Below are 21,243 nucleotides of genomic sequence, written 5' to 3' on the forward strand. Positions count from 1 at the left end.
CATGTCTGGCTTTTATTTATTTTTGCGTGCTATAAGCCTGATCTCCGGGCTCTCAGAACAGTGTGGGTCAGAAGTTCAGCAGCGGGTCAGAAGTTCAGCAGCGGAGCAGAGAATCATTTACGTGAAAGGAGTACCTGGATCATATTACTCCTGGAAAGCAAAGCTGCCGAGCCCACTTTACAAACACTACAGAAGCTAATGAGCACCGAAATACAAGCCTCCGAGATACGGGACTGTGCTACAATGCTACTGAATCTGTGCATGGGGAATCTGCTGCATTATGGGTAAAGGTTTCATAGATAACTACTTTGTATCCCGGTAGGAACATGGTCATAAAAACAAAACCAGCTAGTCTTAAAACACGATGGATAAAAAGGAACTATAGACAAAGCAGATTACTTTAAGGAACATTTGCAGGGTGTATGATCTGGTTAAATAACATCCGCTCTGTTTGAGATTAAACAAGCGCAGCTCAGACAGACCTCGGAATTGTGTGCTTTGGCCGTCTACCTGACTTGAATGAACATGCTCTTTGTGTGCCGATTCCTTGACATTAATTCTTTGTGAGTGTGACATTCCTCGTGGTCCAGCAGGCACAGGGAGGAGAGACAGAGGGAAAGTAAAAAGTAAACAAAGTAGGGAGGGAGGGAGAAGAAAAGAATGTGAATGGAGGGATGAAAATGTGAAATGAAAGAGGGAGAATGATGTGAGAGAAAAAACGTTGAGAATGACGATTAGTGGAGGGGAAAACAGGTGGTGAGCAGAAGGATAGGACTGATGCAATGAAAAGGGTAGCTGCAATGTAAATCCTAAAGGAATGAGTGACGGAAAGGCCAAAAAAGGGCGAGACCAATGGTGTAAAGAAAGGAAGTCTGGCTGAACAATAAAAAATATACAATAAACTACACTTAACTAACGGCCTGTCCACACTATTCCGTTGTGTTGACGCTTGACGCACCTTCCGATTCCCTTTGAATGGGGGGACGTCAAGCGTTGCCGAACTGCATTGTGGTTCAGTTGCTTCGCTTTGGCTCCGTTGCTCGCTGTGAAAGTTGAGAAAAGTTCAACTTTTCAAGCGTCGACGGAAGCGGCAGCCAATCAAGTCCCGCGTATGCAACATGCCAGTACAAGCGCTAGCCAATCAAACCGCGTGTATGTGTGTCCGGGGCGGGAGATTAATGTGATTGGTTGTTGGTCGCGTTAACCCCAAGCGCCAGACACGCCCACCAGCTAGCGTCCACGCAACGGAACCGTGTGTACGCTGAGAACTCTCACAAGTTTACTGCAGCAGAACCTTTTACTGTTCTTTCCGGTAAAATCTACCAAAGAAAAAAGTATTTCTCTTACATCACAAACAGCAGATTTGGTAAGGTCTATTTAAAAAAGTTATAATTAGGTAGGCTCAGCATTTGCATAGCTTTACACTTTACACATTCCAACTGTATAGCTAGCTGCAGGATTTGTGAGTCAAATTTTAAGTGCAGGAAAAGGAAAAGCTGTATTTTTTTTACCATTTCTAAATGCTGGGATAGGAAGTTATACCTGAAACTCCTTGGAATGACACTGTGATAAGCATTCTTGTCTAAAGGCATACCTACACAAAATGTTCCCCATCTCATTTCCCTGACAGAGACTCTATGGTAACATCTGCTTTGCTGTATACGTCTGACACTTTGCCAGTAGCCTAAATGACGGCAACAGTAGGGCATGCAGGAACACAGGCTCCCTCCTCCACCTGTGCCCCAGGAATGTGTGTGCATCCTGCCCAGCTGTGACAGCTCAGCCAGGACGGACCCGGAGCCAGTTTATGTGGTGGAGGACAGGGACATGTTGACCAAGGTAGGACATACCTTGAGTCTCACTAGCGCAATGTGAGTTTGTTTCACTCTCTGCAGTCATTTGTTATGGAAACCCTGAGAGGCAAATAAGAAGTTTGATCAAACATTTTTTTCTCTACTGTGTTTATAAACTAAGAGCAGGTTTTGCAAGGATTTTGTTTCCAAGATCCTTAAATAAATGGCATACGAGTAACAGGCCGGGAAATAAAGTATGCCAGGGTTCATTTGTTTGTTGTTGTAATACTAATTTCAGCCACAAGAGGCTGAGAAGCACCCCTTCCTCATGTTCTTATTAGGACTAAAATGTGTAAACTAAGGTAAAAAAAAAACGCTCCATCCGTGCAGTGTGCTTTGACTCCTGCGCTTTTGTGTAAAATGTAACTTATTTCAAAGGTTCATTATTACTGTTTTATTTAATAATGAACCTTTATTTTATTTATATTTGATGTGAAGCACGACATACTATGATGTTATAATAGCGTGTTTTATCAGCCTTGAAACTGAAACCATTTTGGGAGAAAAACAAACTTTTAATAAATCATAAACGTGAGATAATTAGTCGACTTATCGCCTGAATTGACGACTATTAGTCGACTAGAAAAATCTTGAGTTGAGGGCAGCCCTAGTAATGTGTTCTTCCAGGAGAGAATTCATTTCTTCCCTCAAAACAACAAGGGACATAAAATTGGAGAAATAAAAGAAACCCGGAAAAAGATGTTGAAGATAAAGATCTTGGTTGAAAAGGTAACATAACACATTCATTTTGCTGTATAACGAGGAAGTCTGACCTTCATCGTATCTCTGCTTGGACACGCTTCCCGGTAACGCACTGGGCACGCCCTCGTACAGGCCTTCCCCCACAAAGTCTGTGTAGAAGAGCATAAAAGACATGACGGCCATCCAGCTGCAGAGCTGAGCCACACACAGCTGCTGCATCACGCGCGGGACATGGCAGTAGCTCCTGTAGATGGCAGGGGTCATGGACCAGCACGTTCTCAGCAGGCAAAGCAAGGGTCCGGTCTTCAGGAGCCTCAGCTTGCACTTTAGCAGGTAGCAGCAGGAGCGCGGCACTCCGCAGCGGCTCGCCTCTAACGTAGTGGCCCCCGACTCTAGCAGAGATCCAGATCCCACCAAGACGCTGCTTGGACACGAGGGCTCCTCAGACACCTTCATGGTGATTAGCACACTGGTGACGAAGATGAGGATGAGGATGGAGAAGAGGCACTCGGCCTGGCCTCCTAGGTAAACAGAGAGCAGACCACTACTCCAGTCCAGTGCGGGTAGCAAATATCCCACACAGCCTCCCAAGCTGACCATGAAGGAGAACATGGCAAAGGCCTGACCGCAGTCCTCCTCGTCCCGGTAAAGGTCCGACAGCAGAGCCTCTAGTGGTGTGAAGCACACTTGTCCACAAAAGTCAAGAAGCCCCACCCCGAGGATAAGGAAGCCCACCTGTAGAAAATGGCAGAATATGTGTTTATCTTATCTTGTAGGAAAATGTAATAAAAAAATCACAGAGAATGAGCCGGTATCTAACCTGGAGGGTGCGCCCGCCCCAGGCAAAGTGAGCAGCCAGTAGGTCAGCGTTGGGAATGATGAAAAGTGCCAGAAGAACTCCTAGAGACAGCAGCCAAATAAACGGCCGCCGCCTTCCATAACTGCTGTTGCAGTGGTCACTGGCTGATCCAATCAGAGGGATGAAGAGCAGTCCGAGCACTGGACCAATACCTGTGGACAGAACCAGAAGTACACAGTGGTTATGATGGAAGAACCCGAGGAGGAGAGGAAGACGCAGATGTCACGGGCAAAAAATGTGGATGTAGGAACAAGGTATTTTCCTTCTGAAACACTGTCACACTTGTCAAATTGGTTTGAGATCTTTGAATCACACTTTGCATTTCCACTGATACTTTCAGAGCAGATTTTCACAATATCCCGCGCCAGTAACACAGGTGTCGGATCAAATCGCTGTCAGTTTTAGTGGCTTAAAACAGCTACTGACTGGTAGACTGGTGGGTTTTTTTCTCAACACGTCTTCCAACAGTCGTGTTTAGTCTTCATAGCTGCTGCCCTACTAGTGGGGAAACTACATGTGCTGCTCTGCCATCCTCTCAGACTGCTGGTGCTGTTTCCTACAGATGGCCTGCTGCCTGAAGGTAACCCTCCCTCAGCTCATCCTCCACACGTTGTCGGTCTGGCTAATTAGAACACACCGTGATACATGGGATGTTCACACACAGGCAAGATCGAAAGCAACCCAATCTTCACAATAGGGTTTGACATTCAAGAAGACAGCCTGTGAAGCTTTCATTATAGATGAGGATGATTTGGCTTGCAATGTTTCTAATCAACAGGCAATTTGTGTATTCATGTCTGGGCAAACTTTAGTGGTTTCCATATTTCGGTATCTCGTGATTTAAATTGAAACCACTTCTGGGTTCAGCACATACAAAAGATAATTTTGTAATCTACTGCAGTCCACTGTTTAGCAAGTTATAGCATGAAAGCGGAGTAAAGTGGGTATCATTTTATGTTTGTTTTTTTAGATCAACATCAATTTAAAATGTTAGAAGGAGAGACATGATCCGTAATGCGTGTAAGACATAAAATACAAAGAATTCTGGGACAGTTACATCAAAACATTGCTCTTAAAAGCACCACAGGAGTGAGAAGAACTCTGCAGCAAACAAGAATGAAAGAAATATACAACCTTCAAACTTTCTAAAGTTTGACAAGAAACCCCGACAACCATTTGTACCTTTCTTGTGTCCGAAAAAAAACTTTCAAAATCTTGAAGAAAGACTAACAGAGACGAGCAGACAGACACATTTCTTCTTGCTTCAGCTGTAGAGGCCCGTCATAACAGTCCTCACCATCTACAGCTGGAAGACTTACTGTCTCACATATATCCCCACTCAGTAGCTACTCACTGCTATATACTATACATCATACACACACCAAAGCTTTACAGCCTCTGAATACAATGCAAGCTGTACACACACACACACACACACACACACACACACACACACACACACACACACACACACACACACACACACACACACACACACACACACACACACACACACACACACACACACACACACACACACACACACACACACACACACACACACACACACACACACACACACACACACACACACACACACACACACACACACACACACACACACACACACACACACACACAGTACTTTAGTGTTAGTTACATACCAAAATATGCTTTAAATAACAGGAGTAACGGACACCGCAGTGTCTTCTCGACTAACAGAGAGGAAACGAGAGAAAGAAAGTAACAACTGGGGGGTTAGAAGCAGCCAACAAATGGCTATCAGATCAAGTAGAAAGCAGCCATCTGAGAACCTGACACTCTTGCGCAGGGAAATTAGCTTTAACCCTCCCAAGACACAATATCTATCTTCATTCAAAAAACACTCAGGCACTCCATTATAACACAGCCAGATGAGAATTAGGTTGAGTGCCATTTCCAGATTGGCTTACAGCGCAGGAACTCCACAATGAAATCATTTTTCTTTATAACACCGGCAGCTCTTAGAGGAGGAGAAGTGTTTACTGTTTAATTCTTTATACTTGAATAGTCTCTTCTGTGGAAGCCTTTTGGTTTTCTGGAAGTGCATTTATCATCTACATAGTCACAAGACAATGTATGAAAGAGACGCCTTTAGTGAAGACCATGTGGATGCCATTTGGGATAGGATAATGCAACTATGCGCACTGTGTACAAGTAAACTCAGTTACAGTGAGCAAACATAAACCACAGCGGCGATGCAGACGGTCAGCGTGGACACGCATACTTCTCATTTATGAGCAACAAGATGAGTGACATCAAAAATAAACCTGTCTAGGTGATGTTTGCATTAGACAGTGTTTAGGTAAATTCCTCCAGGCTATTGATAGATTGAAAAAGGTCTGAGGCAACTGAAGCCACAAATACACGACCAGAGACCAAACTGAATTATACGTTATCCAGACATAATGGAGCAGTCATCTGCAGCACATTCTCTGGAGTGTGTTGCATACCCGCACAAGGCCAAAGAGCAAAATTAGTTACTTTTTACGGCTCTTCCCGGAATCTCTAGATAATGTTGGGGTGCCTCATTGTAAAAAGGTTAACACATTAACCACCCTAGATTAAAATGTTATTTTGGCATTGAAACTGTTACAGATTCCCTTCCAGAGTACACTCATTTTTGAGGATAGTGTTGTAATGCAATGTATTATAAACATGTTGTTTTGTTTTCCCATGTATCAAAAATAATTTGCCTGAAATACATTTCAAAATGGCATGACAGCAATATATTTTTTTGAAGATGTCTCTGCCTAAATTTGGTTTCAAACACAAGCTGCATGCATGATACTTATGTTTTGAACTTCAACTATTTAGAGATATTTTCAGTTGGCAAAAACAACGTTTTTTATTTTGTTCCCTTCATTTTTTGGTGGCAACCCTATTTTAGGCTTTTGTTAGATGCCCTCATTGTATAACATTAACCTCCTGCCTTTTTTTTTTAAACCAAGGGGGATTTAACAGCAGGGTAACAATGCCTCTAAATCTGATAAAGAACATTATTATAAAATCATTGTGCGTTGTGCTTCACATCAAATATAAAATAAAACTGTAATAATGAACCTTTGAAATAAATTACATTAAAAAGGCAGATCCCATGCAAATAAATACAAGACAATACATAAAACAGCATAAATAATGCTTTGGAAAATTAACTGATTGTTTTTTTCTAAATTACACACACAGAATTACACCCATGCTGTTACACCCTGTTATACCCATGATACACCAATATCACACCCCGTAACTACACTGTTATTACATCCACATTAATATACCCCTATTACACACATGTAACACCAATATTAAACCGTAACTACACCCATTTTAGATATGGACTCACAAATGACCATATCCCCCAGCATACAGAAACAATGTAAGGGTTAAGTGACTATATGAATCTGCCCTATAAAAATGTAGTACAAAATTCTCAAGTTTACTGAGATCATGACAGTAAATGTTATCCTTTCATATATTGGCAGTTGAGATGCATTTAGTGAACTCATAGTTGCTCCTTGTTTTATAATGTTGGAGGTGAAGTGAATTCCATGAACGGTAAGAAGCAACAGTACGGCTCAGTCTGTCTGCAGATGGCGGCTCTTCCTCCGGCACTATGATCTCCCACTGCTTTTCAATTAGTGCCGATTACCACCTCAACAAAACAACAGGTGATTGGTGTAACGGCCTCAATTATGTCTTTATGACCTGCATGGAACGGAAGACAGGAGCCCTGCGGCAAAAGTTACGCCTCCCCCACCACCTCATAAACTTGGCTACTACTGGACAAGTTCACATCTTTATGTCTCCGAACTAGTTTACAATAACAGAGTCCTTGGATTGTACCAGCCTACTCCTCTCAAGGTGTTCACGGCAACTAATTAAATAATAATCCATTTGTATTATGGCTTTAATGTAATACAGCTAACAGAGTCTTCAGACTGAAACAACCACTCATTTATCTCCAGCCCCAGGACCACAGACTAAGTAATGCAAAGCAAATAAATAGCACTCAAGAGCTCTAAAGATGTATCATTTGAAACACTTGGACAAGAAACACTCACTTATGTGGTCAATCAACCAGCCACAGAGAGCATGGTCGATTCATAGTAGAGTGTGTAATTGTGTGTATGCACCATAACCATAAACTTTTAGCCTTTCGTGTTTAATGGATAATCTGTCAGACACTGAGGGAGAAATGATGAGTTTCTGAGACCTGCATTGATTACAATTGCTCAACTATACAATTAGTTGATCAAGGAAAAATACTGAACTATTTTGAATGTCAGTTCATCGACATTTTTCATGCCGCTATCAGCCTCTCCATGGCCCTGATCCCACCTGAAATTAACAAGCATCCCCCCAGCTATGTCCTTCCCTAGCCTAGCCTGCCAGAATGAAAGAAAAGAAGAAATCAAAATGTTCCAAAGAACCGAAGTAGTAAAGCTGAATGTGCTGTTGTTGACTATGTGGGCTGAAATGTGTAAACTCTTTGTTGTTTCTCACAACCTATTACACCACCTTAAGACATTTGAGTACCAATGGGAGGTAGGAAAAATAGCGGAACAAAAGGAAAGCCATGGATTTGATTACACACCTTCCTCGCATTAAGATGCATTAATGTTCTTAAAACAAAAGACACCTACACAATGTGTCCTAAACCATTTCTGCATGTAGTTTAAGGGATCGGATTGCAATGAGTCTTGGAGGATGTTTACACTTGAATTAAGAACGTTTATCTGTTTCTCAGGTGCAAAAAATGGAGATTTTATCATTTTCTCTGTGTATATAATATCCTGCTTTATGTTTGTTTAATGTACATTTTTATTCCAAAATGTATATTTTCTACTTTTTTTAATGGTATTTTATTTCTATTGAGATGTTTACATTTTGAATTGTTTATTTTTTAGTCTTTTACTTTGACTGTGCACAATGCCTTGTCTTTTTATGCTATTGCAACGCAAAGATTTCCCAAATTGGGGATCAATAAATTACTTCTTATCTTATATAAATCAAACTAAATAACATTTGTTTTTCGACTTAGAAATCAAGAAATTCAAAGACATCGCCTTGGATTTTAAGGAAGGACATTTTTCACAATTTTCTGACATTTTATAGTCTAAACAAAAATAAAAAAAGTTGCCAACCTAGATAAAAGTCAGCAGCAAACCACACACACACACACACACACACACACACACACACACACACACACACACACACACACACACACACACACACACACACACACACACACACACACACACACACACACACACACACACACACACACACACACACACACACACACACACACACACACACACACACACACACACACACACACACACACACACACACACACACACACACACACACACACACACACACACACACACACACACACACACACACACACACAGTAACTAGAGGTAACCAGACCCCACTCTTTCGATCTTAACCAAGTCCTTACCTAACACCATGGTCATGTAGCGCTCCTCCACTCCTGCCTCCAGCAACAGGGGGGGCACGTATGTGATTCCAGCTGCCACACAGATCTCCAGGCCACAGGTCAGGGAGTTCAGCAGGACGAGACGCCACTGAGACCCCCATCCGGGCATATTTACAGCGGCTGGCTCGCCTTTCCTCTCCTCTGGGATGGCCACTAGTGGGGGCAGGGGAGGGGGGAGGCTCCCGGGCAGGGGCAAGCGGGGGATCGTGGAGAGGCAGATGGTGCCCCGGTGGGACGAAAGGGCCGTCGGGGAGGGACAGCAGCAAAGACACGTGGATGTTTCAGATGACCTGAAGGATTCATCCTCTTCGCAGCATTCTGTATCTGAAGAGCGGGGGAAGAGGGACAAAAAACACTTTCAGCTACTTTCGAACAACAAGATGAAACGCCTAACGACACACAGCTTTAGCCGGTCAATCAGAAGGAGAATTGCTGCTGTTTCAGACTGTGGGAAATTGTGAGCAAGGACTAAGGTATGCAGGTCATCCCCAGGTTACTACACCTGGTTTTCAGTGGCCTCAGGTTGCGGGGGGGTGGGGGTGTCAGCGTGAAATACTGACAAAAGAATCCCATGTCACATTCCAACATACAACTCTGGAAAAAATTAAGAGACCACTCCAAATGTTTCTTGAATCTTTATCACTACATGTATGGCAGTCATTCCAGTGTCTGTTGAATTCCAACACGGAGAAAAATTGTCAGTAGTTTATAGAATACAATGAAAAATAATCTAACTCAAAGACATGCCTATAAATAATAAAGCAAGAGAAACTGATAATGCTGATAATAAGTGGTCTCTTGTAATTTTCTGAACTAAAAGGATAGCTCCAACTGTTCTTTTTTTGCATTTATTCACAAAGTCATGATATTCACATTACTGATTATGATTTATAAAATAAAATCACATCAACCCTTCAGTATCGACACCATATTAACAAAAGTATTTGATCAAAAATATGATATTGATGTCTTCTCAGAGCTCCTGACTAACAGCTTCAGGACAGCAGGAGAAACAACAGGCAGACAGACGAGATGAGTCAGCTGGAGCAACGATGCAAACACACCGAACCGTTTGCCAAGAGAATCCTCTCTCCCTCTGCAGCTTTTCCTGCCTTTATTTAAGTCTCAAAATGAGAGGTTTCAAAGATAAAACCTTTAGTAAAAAGAATATTTTAACACATTACAACCATTGTTCAGCTGAGTGTGTCTGAGAAAGTATTTAGCACCTCAAAGACACTAAGAAACATGGAAGAGGAATGATTTAGACGTTTTGTTATGCTAGGTGTTTTGCCAGATAAAAGAAAAAGGACAACAAAGTCACAATGTTGTCAAGGTGATGTGAAGTCAGGGGTTGAGCTGCATCCAATCCCACGCGACTCTGAGCTTTGTGTAACAAAAAAATCCAAGGTGAATCACAACAGCTTTGTCCTTGTTATTTTTCTGCACTCTCTCCCACATTGAAGGATCATTTTTTTCCCAGTGGCAATAGCTGACATTATCGATTACATGCCGTATTGTCAAGATGCCATATGTTCATCCTATCTCTGTTCTCTCCCCCCCAATTATAGGCTTACATTCAACTCATATTCATCTGAAGGAAAGAGGTGGGACGTTCATTCTAAAGAACACAAAGAACCTGGCTGCCTCCACTCTGTGTGTATTCAGTGAAAAGTCAGAACAAGATCTCCAACATCGTCATCCACCAGCGGAGGAGTGTGTTCTCTTAAAGCAGGAAGAGCAGGAACAGTCAGAACAGCCGCAAACACAGGAACAACAAGGTGCTATATTTGCATTCGGTGTTACATTTCCCTACCAATGCTGCCCATCTGTTCTCACCAAGCAAAATAAAAATGGATTTCATCTCCACTGAGATATCACAGAAATGTGCTCAGATCAGTAAATGAGAGACAGCACAGATGACATACTGGTTTCTAAAGGAAGTAGAGTTGCTTCTTACAGTATCCGTTATTTAGTAAATGTTGTAGTTTAACACCACCAGAATATTAAGTAAAAGTAGCAACTAGCAATTCTACAGTGTAAAATTGTCCTGCTTCCATCATTGTACTTGAGTAAAAGATAAAAAGGATTAGCATAAAAAATACAATGTGAAAAAAAATGTAAATGTACTCGTTATGCAACATTTCCATTTTAAGCACCAGAATCTTTTTAATTATTTGTTTTAATTGTTTATGAAGCTCAGCGCAAGTTCAACACTATCTTTATATATCTGTCATTCCCATATCGCCATCTTACTAAGCTCACCCTCTCAATCAGCGAACAGGGCGTCGCTCCCCAGTGTCTAGACCCCAGAGAGGGGTTTTATCGGTTCGGTTTTCCCCCTTCCAAAAGATACTCCCGCACAACGGGGTCTAAACGCCCAACACCATTACTTCATCTCTGTATTCTCGCCAATACATTTTTTTTTTTTCTCCGGATTGAAGTGCATTTATGTGTTCATGCACTTGGTAAACGTAGGGTTTATTGAATTACTTTATACACTTCTGGGTAGCTTAACCTAAGATATTATAATGAATGTTGAATTATATATTTTAATTATATGCTAAATCTGCAAAGTAACTAGTAGGTAAACAGTAGAAAGTACAAGGTTTGCTGTCAAAATGTTGCGGAGTAAATCTTTTAAGTGCAGTACTTAGTAAATGCTCCACTGGTCATCAGGCGTATCGGACTCTTGCACATGATCAAAAATGCGAACTGGTTTTCCTCAGTGACGCTATCGGAGGTTCTGCAGCAGTCATACATTCCCAGCTCAGTCATTACGAGTCCTTTGATACATGCTCTTTGAGAATCTAAAGGACAAAGCGACAGTGTTGGAGGCTGGAGCGAGCAGAGGCCTGGGTCACAGAGAGAGGACCGTTTCACACCCGTCAGATCCCATTCCCACCCAGCCTGGGCACTCTGAAAAGGCACCCATCAGGGGACCAGCCTTTGCCCCTACGGCCTGTCTGGCCAACATATTCTCGGTGTGTGTATGTGTACATTCCCCCCTCCCTCTCGCTCTCCTCTGCATTTCTTACTCATCCTTCCCCGAGCCCTGGGGTCAGCTGCGTCTCTGACCTGCATCCTAACAGAACCCCTTTTGACATATCTGTCCACGAACGGTCATGCCTTTGTGGTTTTGAATCTCAGTGTGAGCGCTTTGTTTCGGAGCCCCAGCTGACTTACTGTCAGAAGTTCTCACTGAAAACAGAAGGGCCCCCCCGGTGGCACGAATACAGAAATCTGATTTGTCTACCCAAGCGGCTGCGGCTTGTCTGCACGCCTACCCAAATGCAAGTCAGATTCCAGGGTTTTGTAAATTGAATGGTTGCTTGAGTCTTGACCAGAGTGGCGAGAGGAGCAGGATGCGAGTGCTGAGAGACGCTGGGAAAAATAAGAGGGGAAAAGTGAGAGTAGCTCACAGAGCATTCATCAGTCCATTTATCTGCTTCAAAGTTAAAAATATAAATCCATTTGCTTGTTTTAAATATGGTGCTCTTAAGCCAATCCAATGTTTGTGGCGTTGGCAAAAACAGAACGGAGTTCTCCAGCTTGCAATTTAGGGAGGTAGGAGAGAGAGAGAGGCACGCTGGCAGCCCACACAGTCAATCCACCGCTCTTTTAATGACACCTCTGACTCGGCGATGTATTCCAGTCATGCCCTTCATCGTCTTCCCATCGCCTCGGGAACTCAGACTCATGCAAGCTGTTATACAAACAGCTCTCCCTGTCACCTTATGTGTTTAAACACCACAATCTGAGCCTTGAGGGGGGTGAGGAGGGGAAGTGATGTGGGTGGTGGGCAGCTTTTGTCAGCTCTCCCACTGCTCCATTACTATGCCCCATTCAGCCGCAGGCCCCCCAAAAATCGCTCCTAATGACTCTGAGCGGTATTCTCACAATACAAAACGCCCTTTGTACACATTGTGCCGGAGAGAGTCATTTGATATAGCGGGGTATCGAGTCCATTTCCAAGTCTTTTATTAATGCCGTGTTCAAATAGATGCTAGGCTTTAGAGAGTGTGTAGTGTGTGGGGTTGGATTGGCAGGGGGGTGGGGGGTCTCCCAGCAGACAGCAGGGTTTATTGGGAGAGAAGTAGGGAAATGAATTGCTCTGAGAGGACATCAGAACCACAGTGGATGTCTGCAGAACCCTCAGGAGGAGGCTCTGGCTGTGTGTTTGGCTCAGGCTGAATGGCTGCAGCACTCTTTCTCCCTTTTGAGTTCCTGCACAATAATGGACCCGGCCCCTCTGCATTTATACCGACTGCGTCCCTGGCTTAATTCCTGCAAAACCTTCCTTTGTGGCTCTCCTCCTCTGCTCCCTGAATAACACCGACAAGTTAAGATGGAGCAAATCCTAAATGAAAGCTGCCATAATATCACTACCTCAGCATTTGTGAGCGGTGCCAACTTGGCATTGTCATGGAGGTCATGGGAATGATGTTGAGTTTACAGGCTCCTTCTAGACAAAGCCCTCAGCATGTCCTTGGATATAAAATGCCTGATGGCAGAACTGAAGAACAATACAACTGGTAATAAACAGACCTATGCACCAACTGGATTAACCAAGATCCACGTTCACACTTTCAGTCCCACTCTGCACCACAGAATGTTCGCCTTGCATCCTAAAAAGGAAAGATGACCGCTAGCTAGCATCAAAATACAACGACCACGTGCGTTATAGTGTGTGTGTGTGTGTGTGTGTGTGTGTGTGTGTGTGTGTGTGTGTGTGTGTGTGTGTGTGTGTATCCAGCTCAGGCTATGACTGAAGTCAGCAGAAATTCAGGTCACCCTGTTATTTCCCTCCAGCTACTTTTTACTCTCATCTGTACCTTTACAAAGCAGTTTCATAGAGCACACACACACACACACACCTATGCAAATACAAATTTCACTGCATTTGCATATAATCTAGGCTGCATGTTGACTTTGTATGCCAACTCAAATTTGGTTGATGTTATCTAAGAACACAGTTACACCTTAATGACACATCAGCTATTTGTAAAGCTTCCCTTCACTAATGAGTTTGTTTGTGTAGGGGTACACAAAGTTACTACCTGACCCATCAGCCCTGTCTAAGCAATTTTGAAGTTCAAATGTCCCTTATTCTGTTTGCCGTTATTTCACAGTGACACAGACACATAACAGATGATCTCCGGTTGAATGCAGTTTAGTGATCTTTATTTAAATGTTGTAAAATACCAGGGTTGAATCTTCCAGTGAGTGTTTGTAGTTGTGAGCATCTGCCGTGTCTGGTTGGAACAGTATGCTCTTCCTCTTCCTGTGTCCTGTCCCTTTCCGGTCACCTATGACCCCATTTATTCACCCTGTACGGCTAACCCCCGCCACAAAGTGCTCAAAATAGTATGGCAAGATAAATATAAACAAAATAAATTGACAACAATACACATACATGGCTCCTATAAGTCCTTTATATTTGGTGCAAAGCTTTACTGGCTAGGATTATTCTGGAAAAAAATTGCATTAATCGGTTGGGATAAAAAAATGCCTTACCTAGTCTGTTGCAGGCCACGTTGGGGATTAATTGATAAACTAAATGTTATGATTACTTAAAGTTTGGGACAATATCAGATGATTAAATCCCTTGGGGGGGGGTGGGGTTCACACAAGAACAAATATTGTTAAAGTTATTCAACCAGTTTCAGTGTTTGCACATAGCATTTTACAGAGAAATCTTAACATTTTCTTAAACAAATGTGCACTTTCCTAGTTTAGAAACCATTCTTCCCTGTCTTACGGTCCCTCTGGCACTACTTGCCCAAACACATGTTTCCTTTGATCACTCACAACTGGATAATAACCCAGAACTCCTTAAACATATTTCAATAAAAAAAGTTTAGAGTTTGATTTTTTGCTCTGCCTCGTCTCTATTGAAAGGCAGCCCTGACCGTGCTGACTGTGCTGACCCCCCCCCAAGCCTGTAATCTTAAGCCCACATCCGTCAATGTGACCCCTGACCCTCCCTTTCACCGCTAATCATGTGACCAACCTTACATTTCAAAGACAGCGCCGGCATGCGGACGGCTGTCTGCTGCTAAAACTCTCCTCCTGTACGCTGCTGCCTGGAAAATACAAAAAGTGAACCTGTCGCCACTTCTTTTAAAGTTGTGCTTCAGAGATACGATATAAGGACATCAATCATGTGATGGAGAGGGAAGGACAACCTCGTCTTACTTCTGGAGAGCCTAATGACACCCTTTGCTTTGCCAAAATGTGAAGTGCTCTTTCCATCTCTGAACCTCATCAGGCCGATGACTCAGAATAAGTTCCTTAAGTTAAACGACAAGAAAGGAATAGCTCATGTCTCCTGAGAGAGAGACAAATTCATTTTAGGAGGAGTATGTCATTTTTGGTTAAAGGAGAGAAAACTATTATAAGATCAATCGTTTGATTTCATTCATTCACAACATAGGAATTCCCCAGTACTGTTTAAAAAAACATCCAAACACAAATGGACTTCAACCTTGGTAAAGCTGCTTATCCCAAGGACAGCAGATCCACACACACAAACAAACACACACTACACACTTATCAGGTGAACGTTAGAGGAATGCTAGGCTAGGGTGGGCTGCCCTGCCATGGGATTAGTGTGTGTGTGTGTGTGTGTGTGTGTGTGTGTGTGTGTGTGTGTGTGTGTGTGTGTGTGTGTGTGTGTGTGTGTGTGTGGGTGTAACCTTCTCTCCGCACGAGAGAATGAAGCCGGGCTACTGCTCAGGGTGGCGACCGTTATCATACCGGCCCATGCAAATAGGAGTGCAGCGGAGTTCAGTTGTGGAGCCCCTTGTGAGTCAATGTGCCTAATAATGCGCCTCCCCACAGACCATGGCTCTCTAGAAGCTGGAAACCTTTTGTGTCAAGGTGAAAAGACTAATAGGAGGGAATGCAAACGCTAATGAGTTTCAGTCAGCCATGAAAAAGACTGTTTACATTTAGTTAATAGAGCAGTCACAATTTTAATTGGGTTTAATCAACAAACAGCTAATTGCTGTGGGATGGTATTTGTGATCAACAGCATGTTGTGACAGGCTAGCATGAAACCGTTTGTGTGCTTTTTTACAGTGTTATCCAACTAACTCAACTCAACTTACCTTAAATAATATTCATATTTAAAGTCTATCTTAATGTCTTAGTCATGTCACACAATATGAAGTAGCCTTTCTATTGTGTGCTGGTTTTGTGGTTCTGTATTTGCAAGCAACTGTGACAGAATATCGCTTTTTTATTTTACTTTTTTTTAACGGTTCTTTCATTTTCGTGTTATTTTATATTAAGGGGCAGGTTGAATAAGAATTTCTTCTCCCTGCTCGTTTCCAGCATGTGCTATAACATTTGTAACGTGTACATGTTTTGTTTTTAAATAACCGCCATGTGTGGAATAAACAAATAATAAATGTTATAACACTTACGTTGTATAAAAATGTATAATAATGATAAAAGGTAAGCACTTTTTAGTTATACGTGGCTTAAACTCGACTTTCCACTAAAACAGAAACAGCTGACCTTTAACTATCATCAGCACCAAACGGAGGTTCAAGTCATTTCCTACGCTACAATGAACTCATCACATTTAGAGGCCATTCATCATGCTTGAATGACAGTACCTAAAAATGTGCCATTACAAAGAAATATGTTTCCTTCCATCCTGTGCGTTTACACCTCTCGTCTTCAAAACATTGAGGGAAGACAATGAAAAAAGAATGTGTGATACAAAAGCAAAAATATGATGAGAAATGGAGTTATTCCACAAAACGATACTCACCAGCCAATGAAGCAAAGCTCAAACGTGTAAACGACATCTACAGAATTGCATGGGAGCATCTGATTTACTTTAGCGGCTGCTCGCACTCTTTATCCAATCAGCTCGCTCCACTCAGAGCATATCTGCGCTGACTCTTGACCACCTGCTTTAACTCCATGCTCCCGAGTACGACTCTTTTTTTATCCGGATTCTTTTTGTGTCCCTCCTCTCTTATTTAGCCCACCTCCTTTTGCATCCCTCCCATTATTTTCCCTCCCTCCCTCTCACTCACTTGTGCCTCAGCCTGTAAGGTGGGAATTGGGAAACTCCCAAAGCACTTGAGGAATCCTGTCGCTCTGTCCGTCTGTGTTTATTTCAAAAAAAGGACTTGTTTCTGCCCCTGATTTTATCTAAAAGACAAAGTTGCAACCAAAACCTCAGTCTGTGGTATATTGCAGAGACACACCCTGATTTGTGTTTTAATAAGAGGTGCATAAAAGGCGGTGTGAAAACAAAGAATGAATTGATATAATGTCACGACCCCACCCCTACCCCCTTACTATCTATAACCTCTCACTGAAAGTTCTGTATTGTAGCCCCTGACCCAGTATCATGTTCAGCCGCCTATCAGGGCAGGGGCAGCACTACCCCCCATCTCTCATTACCTCCCCCCCGCAGCCTGGTCTTAGTTAAGCCCATACTCCTGCATGACCGCTTGTCCATAGACTGCTTTAACCCTTTTCCTGGTTCACCAGCCTCGCCAGCAGTAAGCCTATTTGAGAAGACACGTACATCCACACAGCACAGACACACACCCACACACACACACACACGCTGGCTGCCATGTCAGTACCCCGTGCCTGGAGGCCAGGACCTGCGCTCTGTAGAAAGGCTTTTAATTAGATAACAGTGAGAGGGAAAAAAAAGTGGAGCGGAGGGAGCTCTGGAATGGGGAGGGTGGTTAATGGTGGGAGGGTGGTTAATGGTGGGAGGGGTGGGGGGGGGGGAGTCCAGTAATGCCATTAGACTACGGCAGGCTTTAAGGAATCCCTGTTTCTGGAGCCCAGAGGCAGATCAATATGGAGACGGAGTGGGGAGAGTGGCTGCTGGCAGCACTTCCTCTCTGCAGCAGGAGCCGCTTGCCTTGGAATTAAGAGAATTCTGAGAATCCCTTTTTGGAGAAATGCCTGGCCAGACCGGCTCAGCATTGACTTTGGTGTCCTCACTCACCGAATATGTCCTACCCCTTTAAAAAAATCTTGTGTCCAGTAAATCGGGAACCCAACCAAGCGCACACAAAACTAATAATGCCCTTGCTTGCAACGATATATTATTTCAAAAAGGTGTGCAATTACCCACCCGCAGTACAAATACGCATATCTTTAAGCACACACACTCCCAGTAGCTTATCAATTAACTAGTAATGGAAAACAACTAAATAAAAAAAGGTATTCACATGACGAGTGGGGTTGTTCAGTACTTGCCGACCAACTGACAGCTCACAGGCTCTCTATTGATGCATACAATTATCCCGCCCCAGAACCGTACACTTGTTAACAAAGTGTACTTGACTATAGCTTTTTGCTAGAGACGCTTCAGCAGGCGAAAAAGGCTTTAATTCCATGTTAGCCTTTTCCACAAACCAGACTTTCTCCAGGGTTGGCCAAACCAAACGCGCCCATAATAAGCTACGACACACTGCACTCCGCTTTGATAAACCAAGGAAACCAAAACAGTGTGTCAGAAATAGAATTCAGGGGCCGCTACTCTTGGCGTAGCAGCAGGATCCCAATAAAGCCTGAATGTCAGCCACATTACACAGAGCAAGAAGGATGAGACGGATTAATCACGCAGTGTGTCCAAATTAACCTTTAAGTAAATAATTGCCGCTGATGCTTAAACACAGAGCTTCTACACATACTAACAGCTTTAACATGTAGCGCCCTCAGGATTAGCACTACTCCAGTGACCATCTAGAAGACATTCTCCAGGAGTTAACAATACTGGGAGGTTAGATAGATTGTCCAGCAGTCTTCTTTGTAGTCCCTTAAGGCTCAAGAATCCTATCAGTGTTTTTCCTACACAGGGCCATCTGTTGCACACCGCCACAGGACTGTCACGACTGCCTCCGTATCATTTATAGTGAAAATTAAATTATGCAATCTTGAATCGATCCATTAAGCTACACCAAGAGGCAAATATTATGGTGTATCCCAGGCCTGCACAGAGCTACTTAAGACATTTGCTTGTGAAGAAGAACTCGTAGCAACAACTTCAGGTTTCTAAGGTTTTTCCTGCGTACCGGGTTGCAGGACTGAAAGCATGTGACACTTTTTTTACTTCTTAATGAAAATTAGACATGTGTCGGCGAGATATGCAGGGTTTTCCCCAAAGAATGGAGTTTCTATTTTGATATGTCTGCGGATCTATGTAGTTAGTTTTATTAATGTAGACATTTAAAAAAAAGAATAACCTTAGCGAACCTATTTTTTACAGCAAAGGGACATCTGCTCTGAACTCATTTTATCCTATTTAAAACAACAGTTGTGCACAGCACATGACAATTGCGTCGACATTTAATTCAAACACTTCTTAAATCAAATGTACAGACAGATTCAGACGACTAAGGCTAAGCAGAATGAGTGGAATTATGAAATGGCTTCAATGCCATAAAAAAAAAGGTCAGACAAATATTTAAATGCTTGTTCTAGAGTCCAATAAAAAAAAAGGGCTCATTGCATTTTAAGTGACCATTTTACTGCTGATACTAAAGAAATCCCTCACGGCCATATTGCATTTAAGGGTCTTTCACGCCCTGTTTAACACAATACCCATAAAAAAAACATATATCGGCAGTCCTACTTATCTTCATTTTACAAAAGCATGGAAAAGAGTAGTGGTATCGAGTCACAGGAAGTAGAGGGCCGAAACACATTAAGGATGGAGGAAATGGTGGCCAGGGAGGCCCTTCCAGCTGTTTCTCAAGAAACTCAACACACCAAGGTCATGAACCCTTCAGCTGCATGGATACAGTACTGGGGAGCAAAGAGGACTGACAGACTGAAGGACAGATGGACATCAACAGGTCCATCTCCTTTTTCCAGCTGTTGTCAGAGTAGTAGTGGCCCCGAGGCACCATGATTACCACCTCAGTTAAACGCTGCACAAAACAGATGGTAGAGATGGAGAAGAAGGGCCTCCCTCTCCCTCTCCCTCTCCCTTCCAGCAGCACACCCAGGAAGGACTGAACCCATACACACCATCACCCTACACATATGCTTAATGTTGGACACACATTACATTTAAATAAACATACTCTCCACAGTCATGAAGTGTTGTAATCATGTTTAATGCAGCCTTTGCTTGAAAGAAAAAAGAAAAACAGCAGCATAAAAACACAAATTACAAACGTGTTTTACAACATATTTGCATTCCCAACCCATAAACGGAGACTAAAAAGGCAGGAGGCTACCCTGGGCGTTCTGGATAAATAAGAAATGTCACTCGTCAGCTGTACAAGATGGAAAGCTTGCTTACAAAAGAAACATGTAATCAAGACCAATCTTTCGGACAGGACGCACAATCCCAAACAAGTTCACAACACCAGACATTGTTTACCAGCAACTCGGACGGATCAGTCCATTAGATGTGGCTTTGTTGCGCATGAGCAGCAGCGTTTTCACACATATGGGAGCCCATCATGGCTGCTCTCCAAGCCTGCTGTGGAAAACACTTCTGACAGAACACTTAACTGGCAGGACGAGGCACACACACAGACACACAGACACAGACACAGACACACACACACACACACACTGACTCGAATCATAAGCTTGATGCTCTCACAAGGCTCAGAGTATCTCACATATCAAAGGTCTCCCTCAAACACTCCATAGCATCCCTTTCAGCGTGCTACATGAAAGAGAACACTGCGGTGTCTTATAATATGCCGTTTTCCCATTCAGAGACCAACTTCAAAGAGGGCTTATACAAGTTGGAAACCTTTTACCGTATCCCTGGCTTGGCAATTCCTGGTAGCTTTAGTAGGAATATTATCGGCGGCAGGGTTATTCATAACACTGCACACTAAACACCTCTCCAGACTTGTCTAGATCTGCTTCTTCACACACTCTGTGGGGCTTCTCTGGCTTCAGTGTGAATATGTATTGCAAACATCTGGCCGAGTCCTTATCACCATGGGAGAATGTTTCAGAACAAGCCAGGGTTATCCCCCCGCCCCAGGGCCCGTCTCATCTGGACTTGGACTGTGGTTCAACAGCCATGTCAAACTCTCAAGTAGTCCTTCTCATTATTGGTGAATTACGGAAAAGCGATAGGCTTGTTTGCCGTCTGTTCCCCCCTCCCTGCGTGGGACCTGAGGCTGTTTTGCATTCAATGCCACGCAGTTCCTTCCACACTTGAACCATGTGGGCAGAACTAAGTACAGTCAGTAAATTGAATTAGGAAAGCAGAGTGAAACAACGCCAAAGGAGACTGACGGTTGTTCTGCTTTAAAAAGGAA

At 43.0% G+C, this 21,243-nt stretch overlaps 1 protein-coding gene across 1 annotated transcript in view; it reads right to left on the reverse strand.

Moving 5' to 3' along the window:
• zgc:77158 (solute carrier family 45 member 3) overlaps nt 1–21,243 on the reverse strand; it is a 31,577-nt gene that overhangs the window by 4,698 nt on the left and 5,636 nt on the right. Inside the window, exons 2-4 of the mRNA XM_063911155.1 lie at nt 8,924–9,286; nt 3,376–3,566; nt 2,627–3,290 (exon numbers count right to left, since the gene is read on the reverse strand). Of these exons, the coding sequence (XP_063767225.1) occupies nt 2,627–3,290; nt 3,376–3,566; nt 8,924–9,071 (1,003 nt within the window). The 5' untranslated portion in view covers nt 9,072–9,286. The remainder of the gene's footprint in view (nt 1–2,626; nt 3,291–3,375; nt 3,567–8,923; nt 9,287–21,243) is intronic.

The sequence above is a fragment of the Eleginops maclovinus genome, chromosome 2, assembly GCF_036324505.1.
Source record: "Eleginops maclovinus isolate JMC-PN-2008 ecotype Puerto Natales chromosome 2, JC_Emac_rtc_rv5, whole genome shotgun sequence".
Taxonomy (NCBI): domain Eukaryota; kingdom Metazoa; phylum Chordata; class Actinopteri; order Perciformes; family Eleginopidae; genus Eleginops; species Eleginops maclovinus.